Source organism: Corylus avellana, chromosome ca7 (assembly GCF_901000735.1).
Source record: "Corylus avellana chromosome ca7, CavTom2PMs-1.0".
In the NCBI taxonomy this organism is placed as follows: Eukaryota; Viridiplantae; Streptophyta; class Magnoliopsida; order Fagales; family Betulaceae; genus Corylus; species Corylus avellana.
The window spans coordinates 7,593,519-7,612,222 of record NC_081547.1 but is presented as its reverse complement, the minus strand read 5'-3'; the positions used below and the strand labels follow the sequence as shown (position 1 = coordinate 7,612,222).

General features: G+C 36.9%; 2 protein-coding genes across 9 annotated transcripts in view; both read right to left on the bottom strand.

Annotated features, from left to right (window-relative positions):
- Positions 1–2,887: 2,887 nt before the first annotated feature.
- LOC132187266 (RING-H2 finger protein ATL52-like) lies at positions 2,888–4,210 on the bottom strand. The gene has a single exon (XM_059601527.1). It carries the CDS (start codon positions 4,089–4,091, stop codon positions 3,081–3,083), a length of 1,011 nt encoding a protein of 336 aa, XP_059457510.1. The 5' UTR covers positions 4,092–4,210; the 3' UTR covers positions 2,888–3,080.
- Positions 4,211–6,968: 2,758 nt separating this feature from the next.
- Positions 6,969–18,704, bottom strand: part of LOC132186338 (uncharacterized) — a 30,300-nt gene continuing 18,564 nt past the window's right edge. For 3 of the 8 annotated variants that reach the window (XM_059600258.1, XM_059600259.1, XM_059600261.1), the window contains exons 16-20: positions 18,598–18,668; positions 17,392–17,511; positions 9,155–9,240; positions 8,221–8,266; positions 6,969–7,183 (exon numbers count right to left, since the gene is read on the bottom strand). In XM_059600258.1, coding sequence (XP_059456241.1) covers positions 7,148–7,183; positions 8,221–8,266; positions 9,155–9,240; positions 17,392–17,511; positions 18,598–18,668 — 359 coding nt within the window. In that variant the 3' untranslated portion in view covers positions 6,969–7,147. Of the gene's footprint in view, positions 7,184–8,220; positions 8,267–9,154; positions 9,241–17,391; positions 17,512–18,360; positions 18,444–18,597; positions 18,669–18,704 lie in introns of those variants that run through there. The other 5 variants (XM_059600260.1, XM_059600262.1, XR_009440742.1 and 2 more) reach the window with 5 other exon arrangements.

The following is an 18,704-nucleotide window of genomic DNA, read 5'->3' as shown; positions in this document are numbered from 1 at the left end:
TTATATGATTATATCACATGAGATTGATTATTAAATCATTTGATTATATAATAACAAATTATACATATATAATATGACATAACTCATAAATATACTAATTCATACTAATACAACAATTAAATATCTAGAGACTTATTTCCAATGTATGTTATAAACCTATAAGTTTATATAAGTCTACATATGTATATGAATAATATAAATGTATAATATCAATAGTTAATCATATGATTCAATGACAATTCAAATACTTTATTCAAGACTTCAAGTGAATCATATTATTAATGTACAATGATGATATGATTCGTATAATATCAAATTAAGTAATTGACATTGGATTAAACAATGACCAATGTGTTACTTATAAACACAATTTAAGTATTAATGTATTATCATTATAATTTTAGTAATTTATATATTATCACTATAATTGATATGATTATATCACATGATGACTTGATCATTAAATCATATGATTATATAATAATAAATAATACATATATAATATGACATAACTCATAAGTCATAAGTCTACAAGTTAATCATATGATTCATGTACAATGATAATCACAATTGATTCAATTGAATTAAACAATATGTTACTTATAACTACAAGTCTACAATTTAATTAAAGCATTATTAGATACTTTAGGAATTTAGGATTTAGGATTTAGGAGTTTGAACATTACCATTTACCATTAGATATTAAGTTCAATTCAAAGAAAAAAGATTATAAGTAAATATGATAAGAATTTAAATAATTAATCATATGAATCATATGATATAATTTAATGAGACTATATGATTATATAATATCAAATTAAGTAATTGACATTAGATTCAACAATGTGTTACTTATAATCACAATTGAAGTATTAATGTATTTTTTGAACATTTTTTAGAAAAAGAAATTTAACCATTTTTTGAAAGAAAAAAAAAAAGAAAATTAACAATTTGAACAATTTTGAATTTTATATATATATATATAATTGCTTATAGTTATATTATATGCATATTGAATAATATAAATGTATAAGATAAATATTTAACTATATGATCCAATTACAATTTCAATACTTAATCAATTATTCATGTACAATGACAATGACAATGTGATTCATATAATATCAAATTAAGTAATTGACATTGGATTAAACAATGTGTTACTTATAACTACAATTGAAGTATTTTTGTTTGTTTGTAAGTTTATAAGATTAACACTTAATCATATGATCCAATGACAATTCAAATATTTATAGCAATTGGGCCCAAGAAGATATTAAAAATACAAGAAAAAAAAATGAGGGTAAAAAAAAGCCCAAAAAAAAAGCCCAATTTTAAAAAAGCGGTTAGCGGGCGGTTATCTATTTCACTAACCGCTAACCGGCCACTAACCGCTAACCGTTAACCGCTAGGCGGTTAGCGGTTGCGGTTAGTGAAATTTACTAACCGCTAGGGCGGTTACGGTTAGCGGTTATTGCCACTAACCGCTAACCGTAACCGCCTTTGCACCCCTAGTCACACCTAGGTAGAATAGCCACAATTGGTCTCTCCCAGCTTACCCTTTAAAAAAAAAAAAAAAAAGAGTTACATTCAATTCTAGCCAAACATTCTTTCTTCTTCAGTTTAAATTTCGAAATAATTCCCACAGGACTTGTGGTTAGGACAATTTGAGCTTACTTCCCTTTATGCAAGTGCTCTTATTAAGTGCAAGTGCTCTTATTTAAGCTGGTTCACTAGTTCAATTTTTTCAGTATGTAAATAGTAAGAGGTAATGATTTGTGGCCTCCTAAATAAGAGAGAATTAAAAATAAAAATGTTATGGGTCAATATTTTTTCTATATTTAGTCTATCTTATCTTATAAATCAATCATTAAATTTATTGACTTACGTAAATTTTACATAAGCAAGGGTGATACATCACAATATAAGGAACAAGATGAGTAGTCACTATTTGACTTGCTATCATCCCATTTGACACTCAAGACTTGCCATCACTTAGGGTAGGAGGGGAAACTTGGTTTTGGGCCTTAAAAGCCCGTGTAATTTTTTTTTTTGGACTTAGGACCGGGCCATGGAGGAGGGGGCTTGGGAGACCATGGCCCCACTTCCCCTTAGCCCCCTTCTGTCCACCACTGATAAGGTCAATCTAGGACAATGTATCTATTATAACCTTGACAAAGTACTTGACCCTAGGTGACTTCTTGTTAATTTCTTTTTCCTCCTATCACTCTTCTGGTTGTGTTTGCCATGAGTTATACTTTCTTAGAGAGGTTTCCTCTATTGCTGCTAAGAAAATTCTTGAAATTCTTAATAAATAACACTTATCTTTTTTTCGTCTTTAATGGATAAGTCTTCATCATCAAATGAAACTTCTAAGATAGAGAATTCAATACCTTTCGAAAAAGTTTTAAATTAAAGATTTTTGGATTACATGGGGGACAAAATAAATTTTGAACTGATTAATCACCTATTCAAACAAATAAATCTTAATCTCAAGTCAACTCTCTCGTACTTTCTTTGCTTCCCAAAATAAATAAATAAAAGTAGGAATTTGAACCCATTTATCATCATAGCCATAGGCATGGGTGGTTGGACTAGTATAGGCAATCTGAACAATGGGGAATCTTCTAATTAAAATCGTTTGGCAGAATGTCAACCTCACATAAGTAATTTGCCTCTTGGGCCTCCAAGTTAGGTCGCTAGGTCGCTGGAGTCTCATTTTTGTAATAATAAAAAAATATCTGGTGTAAAATTAATTAATTAATCTAATCAAATCTGCATCCCACAAAGTAAAATAACATTTGATGAAAAGATAATCGACTGATGAGAAATTCCAGTAATTTATGTCAGTTATGCATAAGAAGAAAAAGATTTTTACCGGATTCAACATGCAAAAATAGACTACAGATTCAACCAATTCACTTTTAAGGTAAGAAGTAACAACCTTAAAGTGAAAGTTTTATGTTGTTTGTCAAATGATATCAAGGATCTTCTTTTGGTATTTATCTAATATGTTACAGAATAAAGGAAAAAAACTGTGGGGATTATACATCTTAAAAAAGAAAAAAAAAAATTACAATTCAGATAGGATTTACAGAATTATTTCCTTTTCCATCATACCTTGAGAACATGAATCCCCCTGTGGAAATCGACCTCTTCATTCCAGGAGCACGCTTGAATCCGCTTCTGTTATTTGCATTGCAATCATTTCCCTCAAATCCAACATCCAGGATCTCCAATATCTGACACTGATCACCATCGTTTTTGCTCGTGCGTGAAGCAGAATAATTCATAGAAAAACACCTCCTAATCGGCTCAGCTCCTTCTTGTCTGATTTCAACAACGTTGTCACTTGTCGTTTCAGAAGCTTTTGGAATATGCGCATCAGTTTCAATATTGCTCACAACAGCCTCTTCTTCTGATGATTCTTGCACCTCGACAATAGCATCATGACTCCCCTGCTGGTATTGCAGCGCAGGTGTCTGATGAGGAGTTTCTTGGATAGGAGATGGCTGGGGAGGCAAGGAAATATTGGAGCGGCATAGAGGGCAGCTGGATTGAGATTTCAACCAAGTATCAATGCAAGGGAGATGGAAAGCGTGGCTGCATTTGGGCAGCAGCCTGAGGCTGTCGTTTTCTTGAAATTCGCATAAACAAACAGAGCAGTCGGTGCCTTCAACGAGCCCCTCGCCTTTCTTGTACTTGCAAACTTTGATGGACTTGATAAGGGCGTCATCCAATCCTCTTGAGGATGCCTGCAGGGATTCGTTATCCATGAGATGGCGATTTTGGTTGAGCTCCATGGCCGTGTCGCTGCTGCTGCTGCTGCTTCTTCGGCGGCGGTATTTTGAGATGACGGTGAAATAGCAGACCAAGACGAAGGCGCTTGCCAGGATGCCTATGACGGCTACTATGAGAGGGGAGAATTGGAGGGTTGAGTGATGATCATCAGAATCTTCGAGGCCGAAAGGAGGGGGAGGAGGGAAAATGATGTAGCACCATTGCGGGCAATATATGCTGCAAATTCCTTGAGAGCAGCCTTTGTATGGATCGTAAGGGGACCAGGGATTTGGGCTGTTCATGGAACCCATGCCCAGAGTAAAGCCTCGAGAAACCAGTGGATCTTGCAATAGTTTATCTCAGTGTGTGTTCACTTTCCTTCAAAATTAAGACACAGAGAGAGAGAGAGAGAGAGAGAGAGAGGTAGGCAAGTTGTCATTGAAAAAGAAAGACCAAAAGGAGGGCTCTTTTTTTTTTCTTTTTTTTTTTTTAAAAAAAGGAGGGGCTTAATTGTGAAGGTAAGCAAAGTAGAGGATGTGGGAAACTGACGCATCTTCTTATCTTCTACTTTTCTCTCTCTCTCTCTCATCCGGATCTTATTGCCTTTGCAAATAATTTGGACTGAACTTCTTGAAGTCTTTGGAAGCATTAGGAAGAGGGTTGGACTTTTGTGACGCGTATTTTTAAATTTGATTAGTATTAGTGGCTTTAGGTTTCATAATATCTAAACGAATGCACCAAGTTCTCACTATCTAAACGAATTATGTGCGATTTTCAATAAGTATGACTTAATCGGACATAAGGGAACGTATGCGGTTTTCATTATCTAGGCTTTTTATGTGCGATTCTCAGCAAGTATGTGCTAATATAGTCACGTCCAAGTAAAATAGTCATTATAGTCACCCCTCACCTTATTTGAATTAACATAATAATAGTTTTGACATAAAATATAAGAGAGTTATTTGGAATTTGAATAATTACGTCTTACAAAAATTCTCTGTACTAATAATATGAGGAGCAAAATTGTTGAGTCTCCTTTACACTATGCCACGTGCCCCCACATACCTTTTTATTTTTTGTTTTTTTTGTCTTTTCCTTAATGTGGTATTTGCTTTAGCTTTTCTTTACGGGAGATGATGGCTTGTTGACAAAGTAGACGACTGTTGGTTGTTTCATTTTATTTTAAATTTAATTTAATCCAAGCGTCCAAGTTCCATCCATCTTATGGTTGGTTAAGCGTAGGTTAGACCTTAGAACGTACTCTTTGCGTTCCCCGTGGAAGCTGCAATACAAAGTACCACACCCCAAACCAGCTCCACCAATGCAAATTTGCCACGTTTTGAGGACGTGACACTAACAACCATGTGACTTCTTTGACATGGCAAAGAATTATTGGATAGCTAAGTACAGGGTGTGGAGGCTTCCCAACCGCCCACCAGTATCGGGTGACTTTTCTATCTTAAGAAATCGGTAGTGTGCACATGTAAAGTAGCTCAAAATAAACGAGTTGATGCTTGAACATGCATTTTACATACAATAAAAATACTTTATGTCATTATTTATATTAAATTTTACATATTTAATAATGTAAGAGGGTGTCCCCCCACCCCTATTCACATATTTTTTTCAAAAAAATTAACATAAAAATATTCACTTTTTATATCACATCATTTACTTTTTACTACGGTTCAAATAAAAAAATCAGTATAAAACAAATTTTTTTTTTTTTCACTTTTCTATACCAATCATTGCTCTCATTTTTTTTTTTTCCGGGAAAAATATGAAATTTCTGAGGGTGGAATGGTGTTTACTAAACAACCCCTAAGTATTGACACGTTATTTACAATTTTAAATAAATGTACTACATTTAAATGATGTGATATATATATATATATATATTAAAAAAAAAATGTGGTGATATCATGTAACACCGTAAGAGTAGTAATTCAAGTTCAAGCCATGTCAAAATATGTGTATAAAACTGTATAAATCAATTTTAACCCGACATATTTACTTAAAAGTACATTTCTTGTTGGTGAGATTGACTAATATTTGAAACTTTTATGACGACTACTCCATCATATCTACATTAAAAATTGATAAGTGAAATTAAATTACTTGGGAAGAAAAATTTTAAGCAAGAAAAAGACGATTAGTCCCGCATTAATACAACACAAGCAATATATGGTCAAAGTCGTAGACTTGTAGTAAGATTTAAGGAAAAAGGCTAGCTACATTTATAACTATCACTCTAAAAGAACTAATCAATTTAGAGTCTTTTTATAGTTACTTATATAGTCTAATTTCACATAATAAGTAATGTAAAACTTAACACCCATAAATATCTTTATAAACCTTGTACTCTGTGTAAACTACCATCTCAATATGGACAATATGGAATCAGAGTGTTAAACAATTTTCTTGATGCCTTGTCAATGAGAAAGATAAGATAGGGCCTAAGGGGTTTCGTGTTGAACGAGGGAGGGTGTTGATCACTTCAAGAAACATGATCCAACTGACCAAATTTCTCTGATTTATCACGCCATTGGCAGAAAGAAACACCCTGATCCAGTAATATTACAATTTTATGGGGGTAGATTTTATTGTTTTACATGCAAACAAAAGCACAAGAGAAAGAGACAAAGGACCAAACATGGAAACTTGTTAGTTGCTACAATTATATGTTGCATCCATTTTCAAATTATCATCATTCTTCCTCACTTTCAAGAGTAACCGACAATGGGCCCCAAAAACACCTCCTACTGAAGAAATTAAATCTCACCGTCTCATATAAGTAACCAGAGAGAGCCCTGTGGGTGTGGGATTTCAGGTGCAAATTCTCTTTCGAAGAACATCCACATCATCACCCAAATTCTCTTCGGAAGAAAGTAGTTTAGGGTTTCAGCGAAATCAAGTGGAAAGAGAATAATATATAGTCTTCCTTTTTCATTAAATAGCTGAAGAACCAACAGTGATCAGGAAAAAAATAAAAACAACTTTCACCATTGACCCATTATTCCAACAGCACCCAACTCCCCATGCAAAACAAAATCAATATATATATATATATTAACACCCTCTAAAAGACCCCTCCAAAATCAAGTTGACTGTAGATAAATTTCATATCCTATGGATAGAAAGAAAATAGACTGCATACTAAGTTTGTTATACAAGACCTAATAGCTATATTGTGATCCATATATCAGCTATGAGTTCAATTAAATCAAGAATACAATGAATGTACGAGAATTCTAAAACATTATTTTATCAATTTAATGTGATATAAAGCATAATTTGGATTTATTTTTCTTATTTTCCATCGTGAACAATAATTTCTACGAACATTATACTTGGAACAGAGGGAAGTCTAGGATCTTCCTTTCCTTTTTTCATCCAGTGCCTGCTACAAATATAAACATTTCAAATAGAAAGGTCAGATACAGTAATAAAGAATCATATTAAAGAATTTTGAGTTGAGAGAACTTGAATATGCAAGAAATATTGGTTTCTAATCAATCCATGCTAAACAAAATCACATTTATACTTTTAGCAGTACTCATGTTTTGTATGAAGGTTATAAAGCAAAGATACTCAATACAACTGCTCTTATGGAATGTTGGGAGATAAAGCGGTTATAGAGTTTTTACCCAGAGTACATTAATATACATAGTTGAACACAACTCTAGTCCCAAAGCCTAAGTTAATGGGTTAAGGTCCACTTCGGTATATTAAGCACTCTTTTCCTTTATATTTTCTCAATGTGGGACACAACACTCACAACAATCTCCCCCTCATTTGTGAGTATCTTCACATTGACCCAACTCCCTCTCGCTTGTGAGTCTTCTTACATTTCCAAGAGTGTCTCACGTCAAGAGTTGCGGGTAAAGACACAACTCTGAAACCGACGTGTCCAGACACCCGTCCCAGGAAAATAACCGTGGCTCTGATACCATTTGTTGGGAGATAAAGCGGTTATGGAGTTTTTACCCATAATACATTAATATACATAGTTGAACACAACTCTAGCCTAAAAGCCTAAGCTAATGGGCTGAGGTCCACTTAGGTATATTAAGCACTCTTTTCTTTAATATTTTCTCAATGTGAGACACAATACTCACAAGTACACTCACAACATGGAATGACTAGGCGTCTTCTAACCAAATTGTAAAAATACATTATCAGCAGAGTATTTTCCATGCCCTCCTAAAATTATTATTTGTCTATAATCATAACAGACAACAAGAAGGAACTAAGAATCTAATATTCACCTGCAAAACGACAAGTGGTTAGACAACAGTTAAAAGTATACCTGATAGGTCTATCTAACAAGAATAATAATGTAATCCCCAATAACTCTCGATAGTCATTAATAACGCCCATGGAAATGTATGAAGAAGTACAGCATACGTATTTTTAAAATAAATTTTAACACAGCATTACCTTGCTCTGAAACATTCTCATGGTCAATACAAGAGTGTCGCGCATTCTACAAAGAAATAAAAATGGCATCACAATAGACATCATTACAATGAGAAGCAGGACAGCTTGCTTTAATAAATATTAAGGTTATTCTCCTCAGCTTGTACCATTAGCATACAAAGGGATACACTAACATCTCAAGTTGAAGAGTAATGTTAGAAGTCACTCGTGTCCTCTTGTGCCACTCAAAAAATGATATGGCTTCTAAAATCACCATTATCCTTTTGATTGATTATTATTAAATTTTTATCAAACAATGATTTTAAAAGCTACCTTATTCTTAAAGTGACACAAAAGGGACACAAGAGTGACTTCTAAAATTATTTCAAGTTGAAATCATATGCCCCACAATGAGAAACAGGACAGCTCGCTAAAACAAATACTCATCTTTCCTCATATATAAGTGAAACTCTAATTAATTGTTTTAGCAGAAGTTGTAATCCTAAAAGTAGGATACTTGCTACAACAACTATTAAGATATATATTTTCCTGTTAAAGGAGAAAGAAAAAAAAAATCCCCTTTAACATGTGGCTTGTTACTCTCAATTACAACACCCTTGCTTCTATCCATTTCTGCACTCCAATTCTACTCCCTTACAGGCATTAAATAGAGCACATCAATAGTCCAACCAGATAAAGCAGAGTGGATACATATATTTTTTTACACTTCATTCCCTTTTGTTTTTCTTATTGATGCTAACAACTTCTCTGTACAATAGTTTTTCCTCAATATTAGGTTCTTGATGGCATTGGAACAAATAACATGAATAGACAAATACAAATAGTGAGCCTCCAGAATATGCTCAATAACAGAAAGAATCAATTTGAATATGGGAAAGATATATACGACAACAGGAATTCCACAATAATTTCAAGAGCCAAATTGATGAATTACCGAACATTGTACGTGCTAAAAGGATGAGAAGATCCATCGGAACATGTCAAAACAAATTGAGCTGAATTTCCACTAGGAAATTTAATCTGCGAGCACATTGAAATAGGAAGTGATTGCAATTCTTCTATCCAATAAACACATTCTAGAACAATTTCAAAACATTTTGAAACAATAGTGGAAGTTCATGAAAGAAGCATGGTATTCAAAAATGATACTCATCAACCTAATCACTCAATTAAAAAGGCCTTATCACATTATTTAATAATTAAAAATATAGTGCAGGTTTTTGCAGATTCTATCAACATCATACAACAATATTATTGTAAGAGAAATGCTACACACTCCTACTTCCAAGTTTACATTCCTTGACATGGCAGTGAAAATTACTATTAGATTTTAGATGAATTATTATTAGATTTGATCATTAATGTCACGTCATGGAGTGTAAACTTAAAAGTCTAGGAGTGAGAGTGTGTAGCATTTCTCTTATTGTAATAATCTCGTGAGTGAAAATGAAGGATTCATACTTTGACACAGTTATGTCAATGATAAAAAAAATTTAAAACTTTGAGACACCTTTAATTAATTGATTTATCAAAAAAGACACCTACAAGAGGGGGTAATGTGGGTGAATTGGCTGGTATATTAGGGTGTGGGACGTCCTCTCTGCCTTTGAAATATCTTGGCCTTCCTCTAGGGGCTGGTTTCAATGCTAAGTCCACATGGGATGAGATTGTGGAAAAGATTGAACAGAGGCTGGCCAGTTGGAAAAGGAGGTACTTATCTAAGGGTGGTAGGATTACCCTTATTAAGAGTACACTTTCCAATCTACCTACATATTTCTTGTCTCTTTTTCCTATTCCTGCTACTGTGGCTAATCGTATATAGAAGCTTCAACGAGACTTTTTATGGGGTGGGATAGGTGAAGAGTTTAAGTATCATCTAGTTAGTTGGTCTAAGGTTTGCTCTCCTATCTCTGAGGGTGGCCTAGGAATTCAAAACTTGAGAGTGTTCAATCAAGCTTTGTTAGGGAAGTGGTTGTGGCGTTATATTCATGAGAGAGAGGTTTGGTGGAGAATTGTGATGGATGCTGTTAGATGAGCATATTAGGGTTAATATATTATATGGGGTATTTTGGTCTTTGTACATATATATATGAAGTATGAGAGGAGAGAGCTACGTGAAACAACACAGCCTCTTCTTTCTTCTCTTTACATGCAAACCCTAAATCCCTCTAACATGATATCAGAGCCATAACTATTGACGGCACCTGATTACTCTCCCACCCCGCTTCTTCCTCCCTTCTTTATATATATATATATATATATATATATATATTGCTTTGCCCAAATCCTAGTTTTATTCTACTGAGCGTGGAATTGTGAGACGTGGGCTTTATGCCCGCAAATAGTGATTGGGGATAGATGGTCATCGGCGTGGCTTGTGGTGTATTTTCGGTCTAGTATGTGGTTGTTGGTGACGTATATGGCTGCTGGCAGGTGACAGTGATGATTGGCAGAAACTGGGTTGTAGTTGAAGTGTGGTCGTCGACTAGGTCTGTGGTGGTTTGCCGGTGTGTTCTGTGGCAGTCGCTTGGGTCTGTCGCCGTGGTTTTTGGTATCATCGGTGAGGTCTGTCAGACGCCAACGTGTTTCAGTGTATTTCCGACGAGTTTCCGGCGAGCCTCCGGTAAGTCTTCGGCGCAGGTCCCTGTTTGATTTAGCTTCTGGTTTTGGTCTTTCCAGTAGGATTTCCAGCGTGGTCTACCTGTACCCGATGAGTTTCAATGGTCTCCAGCGAGTTTCTGGTTTTGGTCTTTCCATTCCTTTTAAGTGGTTGTTACAGTTACTCTTATTTTTTTTGCATTTCTGTGGTGGAGTCTGACTTCTTTGTTGTTGAGATTATTTTTTTTTTTATAAGTAATAATGCATTAAAGAGCGCAAATGGACTCAACCCAAGTACACAGGGAGTATACAAGAGAGCGACTAAGTAGGGGAGAAAGAAGAAGAGAACATAAAAAGAAAATTAGGGAAATTGATCTCTGAAGGAGCAAGCCAGCCTGTAGTCCATGTGAATAAGGTGTACAAAAAGAAATGTATAAAGTCCTCAAGGTTCCTCGACAAATCCTCGAAGCATCTCGCATTCCTTTTCTTCCAAATACACCAAAGAAGACAAAGGGAAGCTATCTTCCAAACCACGGCACTACTGGTTCTACCTCCCGCCCACCAACTAGCAAACATCTCCTTGATGCTTCTAGGCATAACCCAACTCATGTTAAAGCGAGAGAAGATAACATCCCATAACTTGCGCGCGACCCCACAATGAAGGAAGAGATGATCCACAGACTCCCCATCCGCCTCACACATACTACAACGATTAATCACAACAATACCTCTCTTCCGAACATTATCCAGTGTGAGAGATTTCCCAAGGGCAGCCGACCAAGCGAAAAACGCCACTCTCGAAGGAGCCTTAGTACGCTAAATGCTTCTCCACGGGAAGTGGTTAGGCTCCTAAAAGGCAAGCCTCCTATAGAAGGAGCGAACCTCAAACTTCCCTTTACTTGAAGGGATCCACCACATCCGGTCCTCCCCTTCCCCCCGAATCGAAGACGAATACAAGAGCGAGAAAAAAGAGGCTAAAGCCATCTCTTTGTTGTTGAGATTATGGCCTCTAAACTTGAAACTTCCTTCGTTAATGCTCCTATGACCCTTGTGAAGCTCAATGGAAAGAATTATATTTATTGGGCAAGGTCTGTTGAAGTTTTTCTCAAAGGCAAGGGTTTGTTTATTCACTTAACCTCGGGTATGCCTATAGACTATCCTCCTAGCCTTTGGGAACAAGAAGATAATCAAATTATCTCTCTTATGTTGAATAGTATTGAGTCTCACCTTGGATCTTCATGCATCTACTTGCCTAGTGCCAAGGACATTTGAGATCATCTTAGTCACATGTACTCTGAAACTGGGAATATCACTCGGATTTATGAAGTGTGTAAACAATATTTTGGGCTTGAACAAGGTGATCAAACTATGGATGAGTACTACAACCAAGTTGTGGCTATTTGTAAGGAGCGAAACTTGTACCAACCGCTCTCTAAGGACCTGAAGAAAATGGAACAGCAACGTCAAGATGTGGATGTGGTTCGGTTTCTTCTTGGCTTGAAACCCGAGTTTGAGTCGGTTCGTGCGCAGATTTTGGGGGGTTCTACACTTCCTTCACTTCTTGAAGTCCTTTCTCGGATTCAGCGTGCTAATCTTACTAATCATGGCTCTCAGATAAATTCTGAGCGTACTGGTGAGCGCGCTACTCTTATTGCTGCCCGTGGAAGTTATGGTAGTTCTCGTGGTTTTCGTGGTGGACGTGATTCTCGAGGTGGAGGTCGCATCGGAGGTCGTGGGCCTCGCAAATGCACTCATTGTGGTCGTACAAACCATTCTGTGGATTTTTGTTGAGATTTACATGGCACACCATCTGGGTTGGCCAATCAGGTTGCTTCTCAAGATGATTCCCCAGCTCCATCTGGACCACCTGTTAGCTCAAGCTCACACTTCGAGAATGATTTGATCTCCATTCCGAAAGATGAGTATGCTCAGTTCTTAACCCATAAGCGGGCTTCTACCTCTTCCACTGTTACTTTTGCTCAGTCAGATACTGCATCTCACTGTCTTTTATCCTCCACTCGCGACTCTTGGATTATTGATTCTGGCGCCAATGAGCATATGACTGGTTTGTCCACTTCTCTCTCTGATTATCGTCATGTTGATACACCCCACAATGTCACCCTAGCTAATGGTTCCCTCTCCACCGTAGCCGGCTCTGGCCATACCCATTTGAGTCCAGATATTAAGTTGTTTTCTGTTCTACACGTTCCTGGTTTTCCTTTTAATTTGTTATCCATTAGTAAAATTACCAAAGCTCTTAATTGTTATGTCAGTTTTTACCCTTCTTTGTGCATTTTTCAGGATCTCTAGACGAGGAGGATGATTGGTATGGGGCATGAAGTTGGTGGTTTATATTATCTGGATCTTGCACCTTCATTTTCCTCGTGTGCTTTACAGTCGTCAACCTCAGCTTTTCAGTGGCATTGTCGTCTTGGTCATCCTTCCCTTCCTACATTGAAGCATCAAGTCCCGAGTCTTCGAAATGAGTTGTCCGTGTCTTGCGAAGCTTGTCAGCTTAGTAAGCACCGTCGTGTTTCTTTTCCGTTAAGAGTTGTTAGTCGTGTTTCACATCCTTTTGAGTTAGTTCATTTTGATGTATGGGGTCCTATGAATATTGCATCCAATAAATTTCATTATTTTGTGACCTTTGTGGATGATTTTTCCCGTATGACTTGGCTATTTTTAATGAAAAATCGTTCAGAATTATTTTCTGTTTTCCAAATTTTTCGTAATATGATTAAGACTCAATTTATTAAGAAAATTCATATTTTGCGTTCCGATAATGCCAAAAAATACACATCTAGTTCTTTTGCCTCTTATTTGTCTGATAAAGGCATTATCCATAAAAAATCATGTGCTAACACTCTACAACAAAATGGCGTGGCTGAATGCAAGAATCGTCATGTATTGGATGTTGCACGCTATCTCTTATTTCATATGCATGTCCCCAAACATTTTTGGAGTGACGCTGTTCTTACTACTTGTTACCTCATTAATCGAATGCCCTCCTCGGTCTTAGATGGTGCTTCTTCTCATTCTCTCTTATACTGTTCTTCACCCCCATTTGCCTTACCACTTAGGGTTTTTGGGTGTGTTTGTTATGTTCATAATTTGGGCCCTGGTTATGATAAACTTGATCCTCATTCTACCAAATGTGTTTTTCTTGGTTATTCCACAACTCATAAAGGATATCGTTGTTATAGTCCTGTTCTTCGCCGCTACTTTACTAGCGCTGATGTCACATTTGTTGAGTCTCTTTCCTATTTTCCTGTTGATGCGTCTTTTGGAGCGTCTACCCTTAAGCCTGATGTCGCGTCTGTTCCACTACCTGTTCCATATCTCTCTAAGTCTGTCGTGTTGCCTCCACCCTCACCTGCTCCTCTCCAAGTTTATAGACGTCGGCCATGCCCATCAGCTCCTGCACCTCCACCATCATCCTCCTCGTCTTCGGATCCGCTGACACCTGCATCTGATTCCTTGCCCATTGCCCTACGGAAAGGTACACGTTCTTGCACTACTAAACATCCTATCAGTCAATTTGTATCCACTAGTTCTTTATCTCCTTCCCATTCTTGCTTTGTTTCCCATCTTTCTACCGTTTCCACCCCAAAGACAGTGCAGGATGTCTTATCTGACTCTAGTTGGAGGCAAGCTATGGAATTGGAAATGAAGGCCTTACATCAAAATGGTACGTGGGAAGTTGTTCCATTACCCCCTGCTAAGAAGACTGTTGGTTGCAAATGGGTATACACGGTTAAGTTTAATCCTGATGGTTCTGTTGAACGGTTGAAAGCTCGTTTGGTTGCTAAAGGTTATACACAGACATATGGTATTGATTATGATGAGACGTTTTCTCCAATTGCCAAAATCTCTTCCGTTCGTATTCTTATTTCTTTGACTACTAATCTTAATTGGCCCTTATTTCAGTTGGATGTCAAAAATGCCTTTTTGCATGGGGATTTACATGAGGAAGTTTATATGGAGCAATCACCTAGGTTTGTTGCTCAAGGGGAGTATCGGAGTTGTGTCTGTAAGTTAAAAAAGGCTTTGTATGGTCTCAAGCAATCTCCACGGGCATGGTTTGGGAAGTTCTCTGTGGCTGTTATGGAGTTTGGTCTTCAGCGTTGTCAGACAGATCATTCAGTATTTCACTTGCATACAAATGCAGGCTACATTCTTCTTGTGGTATATGTGGATGACATTGTGATTATAGGTGATGATTCAGGAGGTATTGCTCGATTGAAACTGTTTTTACAGCAAAAGTTTCATACAAAAGATTTGGGAAAACTAAGATATTTCTTGGGGATTGAAGTTGCTAGATCCTGAAAGGGTATCAATTTATCTCAAAGAAAATATGCACTTGATTTGTTAGAAGAGACAGGTCTCCTGGGTGCTCGTCCTGTTGAAACTCCAATGGATCCTAATCAGAAATTAGTAAAGGAAGAAGGAGAATTATTTGAAGATCCTAGTAGGTATCGTCGTTTGGTTGGAAAGTTGAATTATCTCACTATTACTAGGCCAGACATTTCATATGCAGTTGGCGTTGTTAGTTAATTCTTGGAGGCTCCTAGAGTTTTACATTAGGAAGCTGTTACTCGTATTATTCAATATTTGAAAAGAGCTCCTGGCCTTGGGATATTGTATAGACCGAATGGACACCTTCGGGTAGAAGGGTTTACTGATACAGATTGGGTAGGTTCCCTCCCAGATAGGCGATCTACTACAGGGTATTGCACATTCTTGGGTGGTAATCTGGTGACTTGGAAAAGTAAGAAACAGACGGTGGTAGCACGGTCGAGTGCTGAGGCAGAATATAGGGCAATGTCTAATACTGCTAGTGAATTGACGTGGTTACAACATTTCCTGCAAGAGATTGGATTCACCGCTCCTACTCCTATCCCGTTATTTTGCGACAATCAAGCCGCTATACATATTGCGTCTAACTCTGTTTTTAATGAAAGAACTAAGCATATTGAGGTCGATTGTCACTTTGTTTGAGATAAGATACTCAGCGGAGATATATCTACACCATTTGTGAAGTCTGGAGATCAACTAGCTGATATGTTTACAAAGTCCTTGTGTCGAAAGAAGTTAGAGTTTATTTGTTCCAAGCCGGGCTTATATGATATATATGCTCCAGCTTGAGGGGGAGTGTTAGATGAGCATATTAGGGTTAATATATTATATGGGGTATTTTGGTCTTTGTACTCCATGTTACATTATATATATATATACGAAGTATGAGAGGAGAGGGCTACGTGACATAACACAGCCTCTTCTTTCTTCTCTTTACATGCAAACCCTAAATCCCTCTTATAGATGCCAAATTCGGTTTTGAGTAGGGTGGGTGGCGCTTCATCAACACTTCAAGGCCGAATCGGGTGGGGGCTTTGGAAGTATATTAGTAGGGGGTGGAGGTTATTTTCTAGCCATACCAGATTTGATCCAGGAGAGGGGTCCAAGATTAGATTCTGGGATGATGTGTGGTGTGGAGGTTCGAGCCTTAAGGAAGCTTTCCCAGGTTTATACAATATGGCTACTGTGAAGGATGCGTCTATTGCTACTAAAATGGATCATTCGAGTGGCTCCCTTCAATGGAACGTTAGCTTTATTCGCCTTGTTCACGATTGGGAAGTGAATGTTCTAGCTTCCTTCTATACCTTGTATTCTCACAAAATGAGAAGGGAAAGGGAGGATAAGATTTGGTGGGTTCCTTCTCGAAAAGGGAAGTTTGACGTGAGATCTTTCAACAAGATCCTTACCCATAATGAGACTATTTGCTTCCCTAGGAGGAGTATTAGGCGGACAAAGGCACCTTCGAGAGTGGCTTTTTTTGTCTAGACAGCGGTGCTAGGGAAGATGCTTACATTGGACAACCTTAGGAAGAGACAACTTATCGTGATTGATAGATGTTTGTGCAAATCAGATGGGGAGACCATTGATCATATTCTTCTCCACTGTGAGGTTGCAAGTGCTTTATGGTATGCCTTTTTCAGTTGTTTTGGGTTGTCTTAGGTTATGCCTAATAGCATGGCGGATTTGTTTGCATGTTGGTGGATGGGAGGTCATTTTTGGAGTGCTATGGTGTGGAAGATGGTCCTTCTTTGTCTTATGTGGTGTTTATGGAGGGAAAGAAATGCGAGATACTTGAGGATCTAGAGAGGACTTTGGAGGAACTTAAGTCCTTTTTCTTCTTTACCCTCATCAATTGGACAAATGCTTATTCAGCTCCTTTAGTGATTAGTTATTTTGATTTTCTTGTTTTATTTTCTTCCTCTAATTATGCATTCTCTTGTATACTTCATGTGTACTAAGGGTTGCGTCCCTCTCCGCTTTTGATATACACAACATTACTTATCAAAAAAAAAAAATTTGTTGAGACACTAGAAAGCTTCCTCTAAAATCACAATTGACATTGTGAAATGGAATAAATATGATATACGACCATACTGAGTGCATGCTCAAACAACTGCCACGATACCATGAAATAATGACAATTACTAGTGAGAGTTACCAAACAATAAATGCAATTAAAATATAACAAGGGAATGCACCAAAAAGTAAAGAACATACTGAAAGATCCTTTGAAAATTTCTCGTGAATCACTACAGCTTCTGTGCTATTGATCTTAATTTGGAAGCTTGACCGTCTCAATAATAGAGTTGTTGGCTCCCAAATCTCTGAAGAATACATCTGTAAATATGATTCAGAAAGTCTTACACGATATTTAAAGCTATATGTAGGTCACAACACAGTTCTAAAACTGTGATTTTATGGCAGTGAAGTTAGGGAGTGAAACTGTAGACTAGTAATGCATTAAGTTTGGCATGACATGCGTTCATATAGTTAGATACCATATCACTTCTATTGGCCGGGAGTTGGGACCTCAGGCTACCCAAAGGAAGGCATTAAAAGGTGACAGAAAGAATGTAGAGCAGGCTTTGGCACCCAAATAATTGGAGACTAACTCCCTTTGGCCATGTTTTGTTCATTGGAAAATAATTTGTAGAACAAATAAAATTTCCCCTGAACATATATGCAGTAAGATATGCATTTTTGCCCCCCAAAGTCTTCTGGTTGCATGAAAATATGATGAATTTTATTTGAACAATGAGAGAGAGAGAGAGAGAGAGAGAGATCTTCAAGCCGAGAAGAGATCCATTCACATAACATTGATAACGGGGTATTGCCCGGACAATCCCCCCCAACCATGTATGAACCCCGGAACTTCCACATCGTGAATAGGAAGATAAACTTCAAAATAAGTTCAAAGATGTCATCGCCAAGAGTTTTCCTACTATTTGGGATTCTTTCCCCAAGATTTTAGGCGCATAGAATCAGATCTATAGTAAAATATAGGATTCTCTAAGAATTTTGTTACCAACACTTTGCCTGAAACAGAAGTAGCCTTAACTGATTTCAGCCTAGGAAAAGTTTTGATGATCGCATATAAGTTATATAAAATAAAGAGTGGAACATCTTAGACAATGAATCTAAACCAATGGCGCAATTGTTAGAAAACTCATGGACATCGGTACCTACATTGGAGTTTCCTCCTAAATGACTTCAAATATATCTCCAAATCAGTAAATGTCAATTTCACCAAGCACCATTTTTCCTACAAACTAACATTTTAGATTAAGTTAGGAGATGGCTATGCTGTACTACCCTTTAGAAAATAACAAAATAAATTTTCTTTACTTATCCTAAAAAAATAACAAGATGATACATAAGATAAAATTCCATCACAAAGAACTATTAAATCTGAAGCAGACCTACCAGCATTAGAACATTAAACGTGGCTTGTCCTCCAGCAATATATGTGTCAATCTCCATTTGCATTTCTGGGTCTATAAAGTGGCTCATCAGAAAACTGTAAATAACAT

Bases quoted from the DNA above. Each gene is read 5' to 3' on its own strand.
- LOC132187266 (XM_059601527.1), bottom strand. From the start codon at position 4,091: ATGGGTTCCATGAACAGCCCAAATCCCTGGTCCCCTTACGATCCATAC.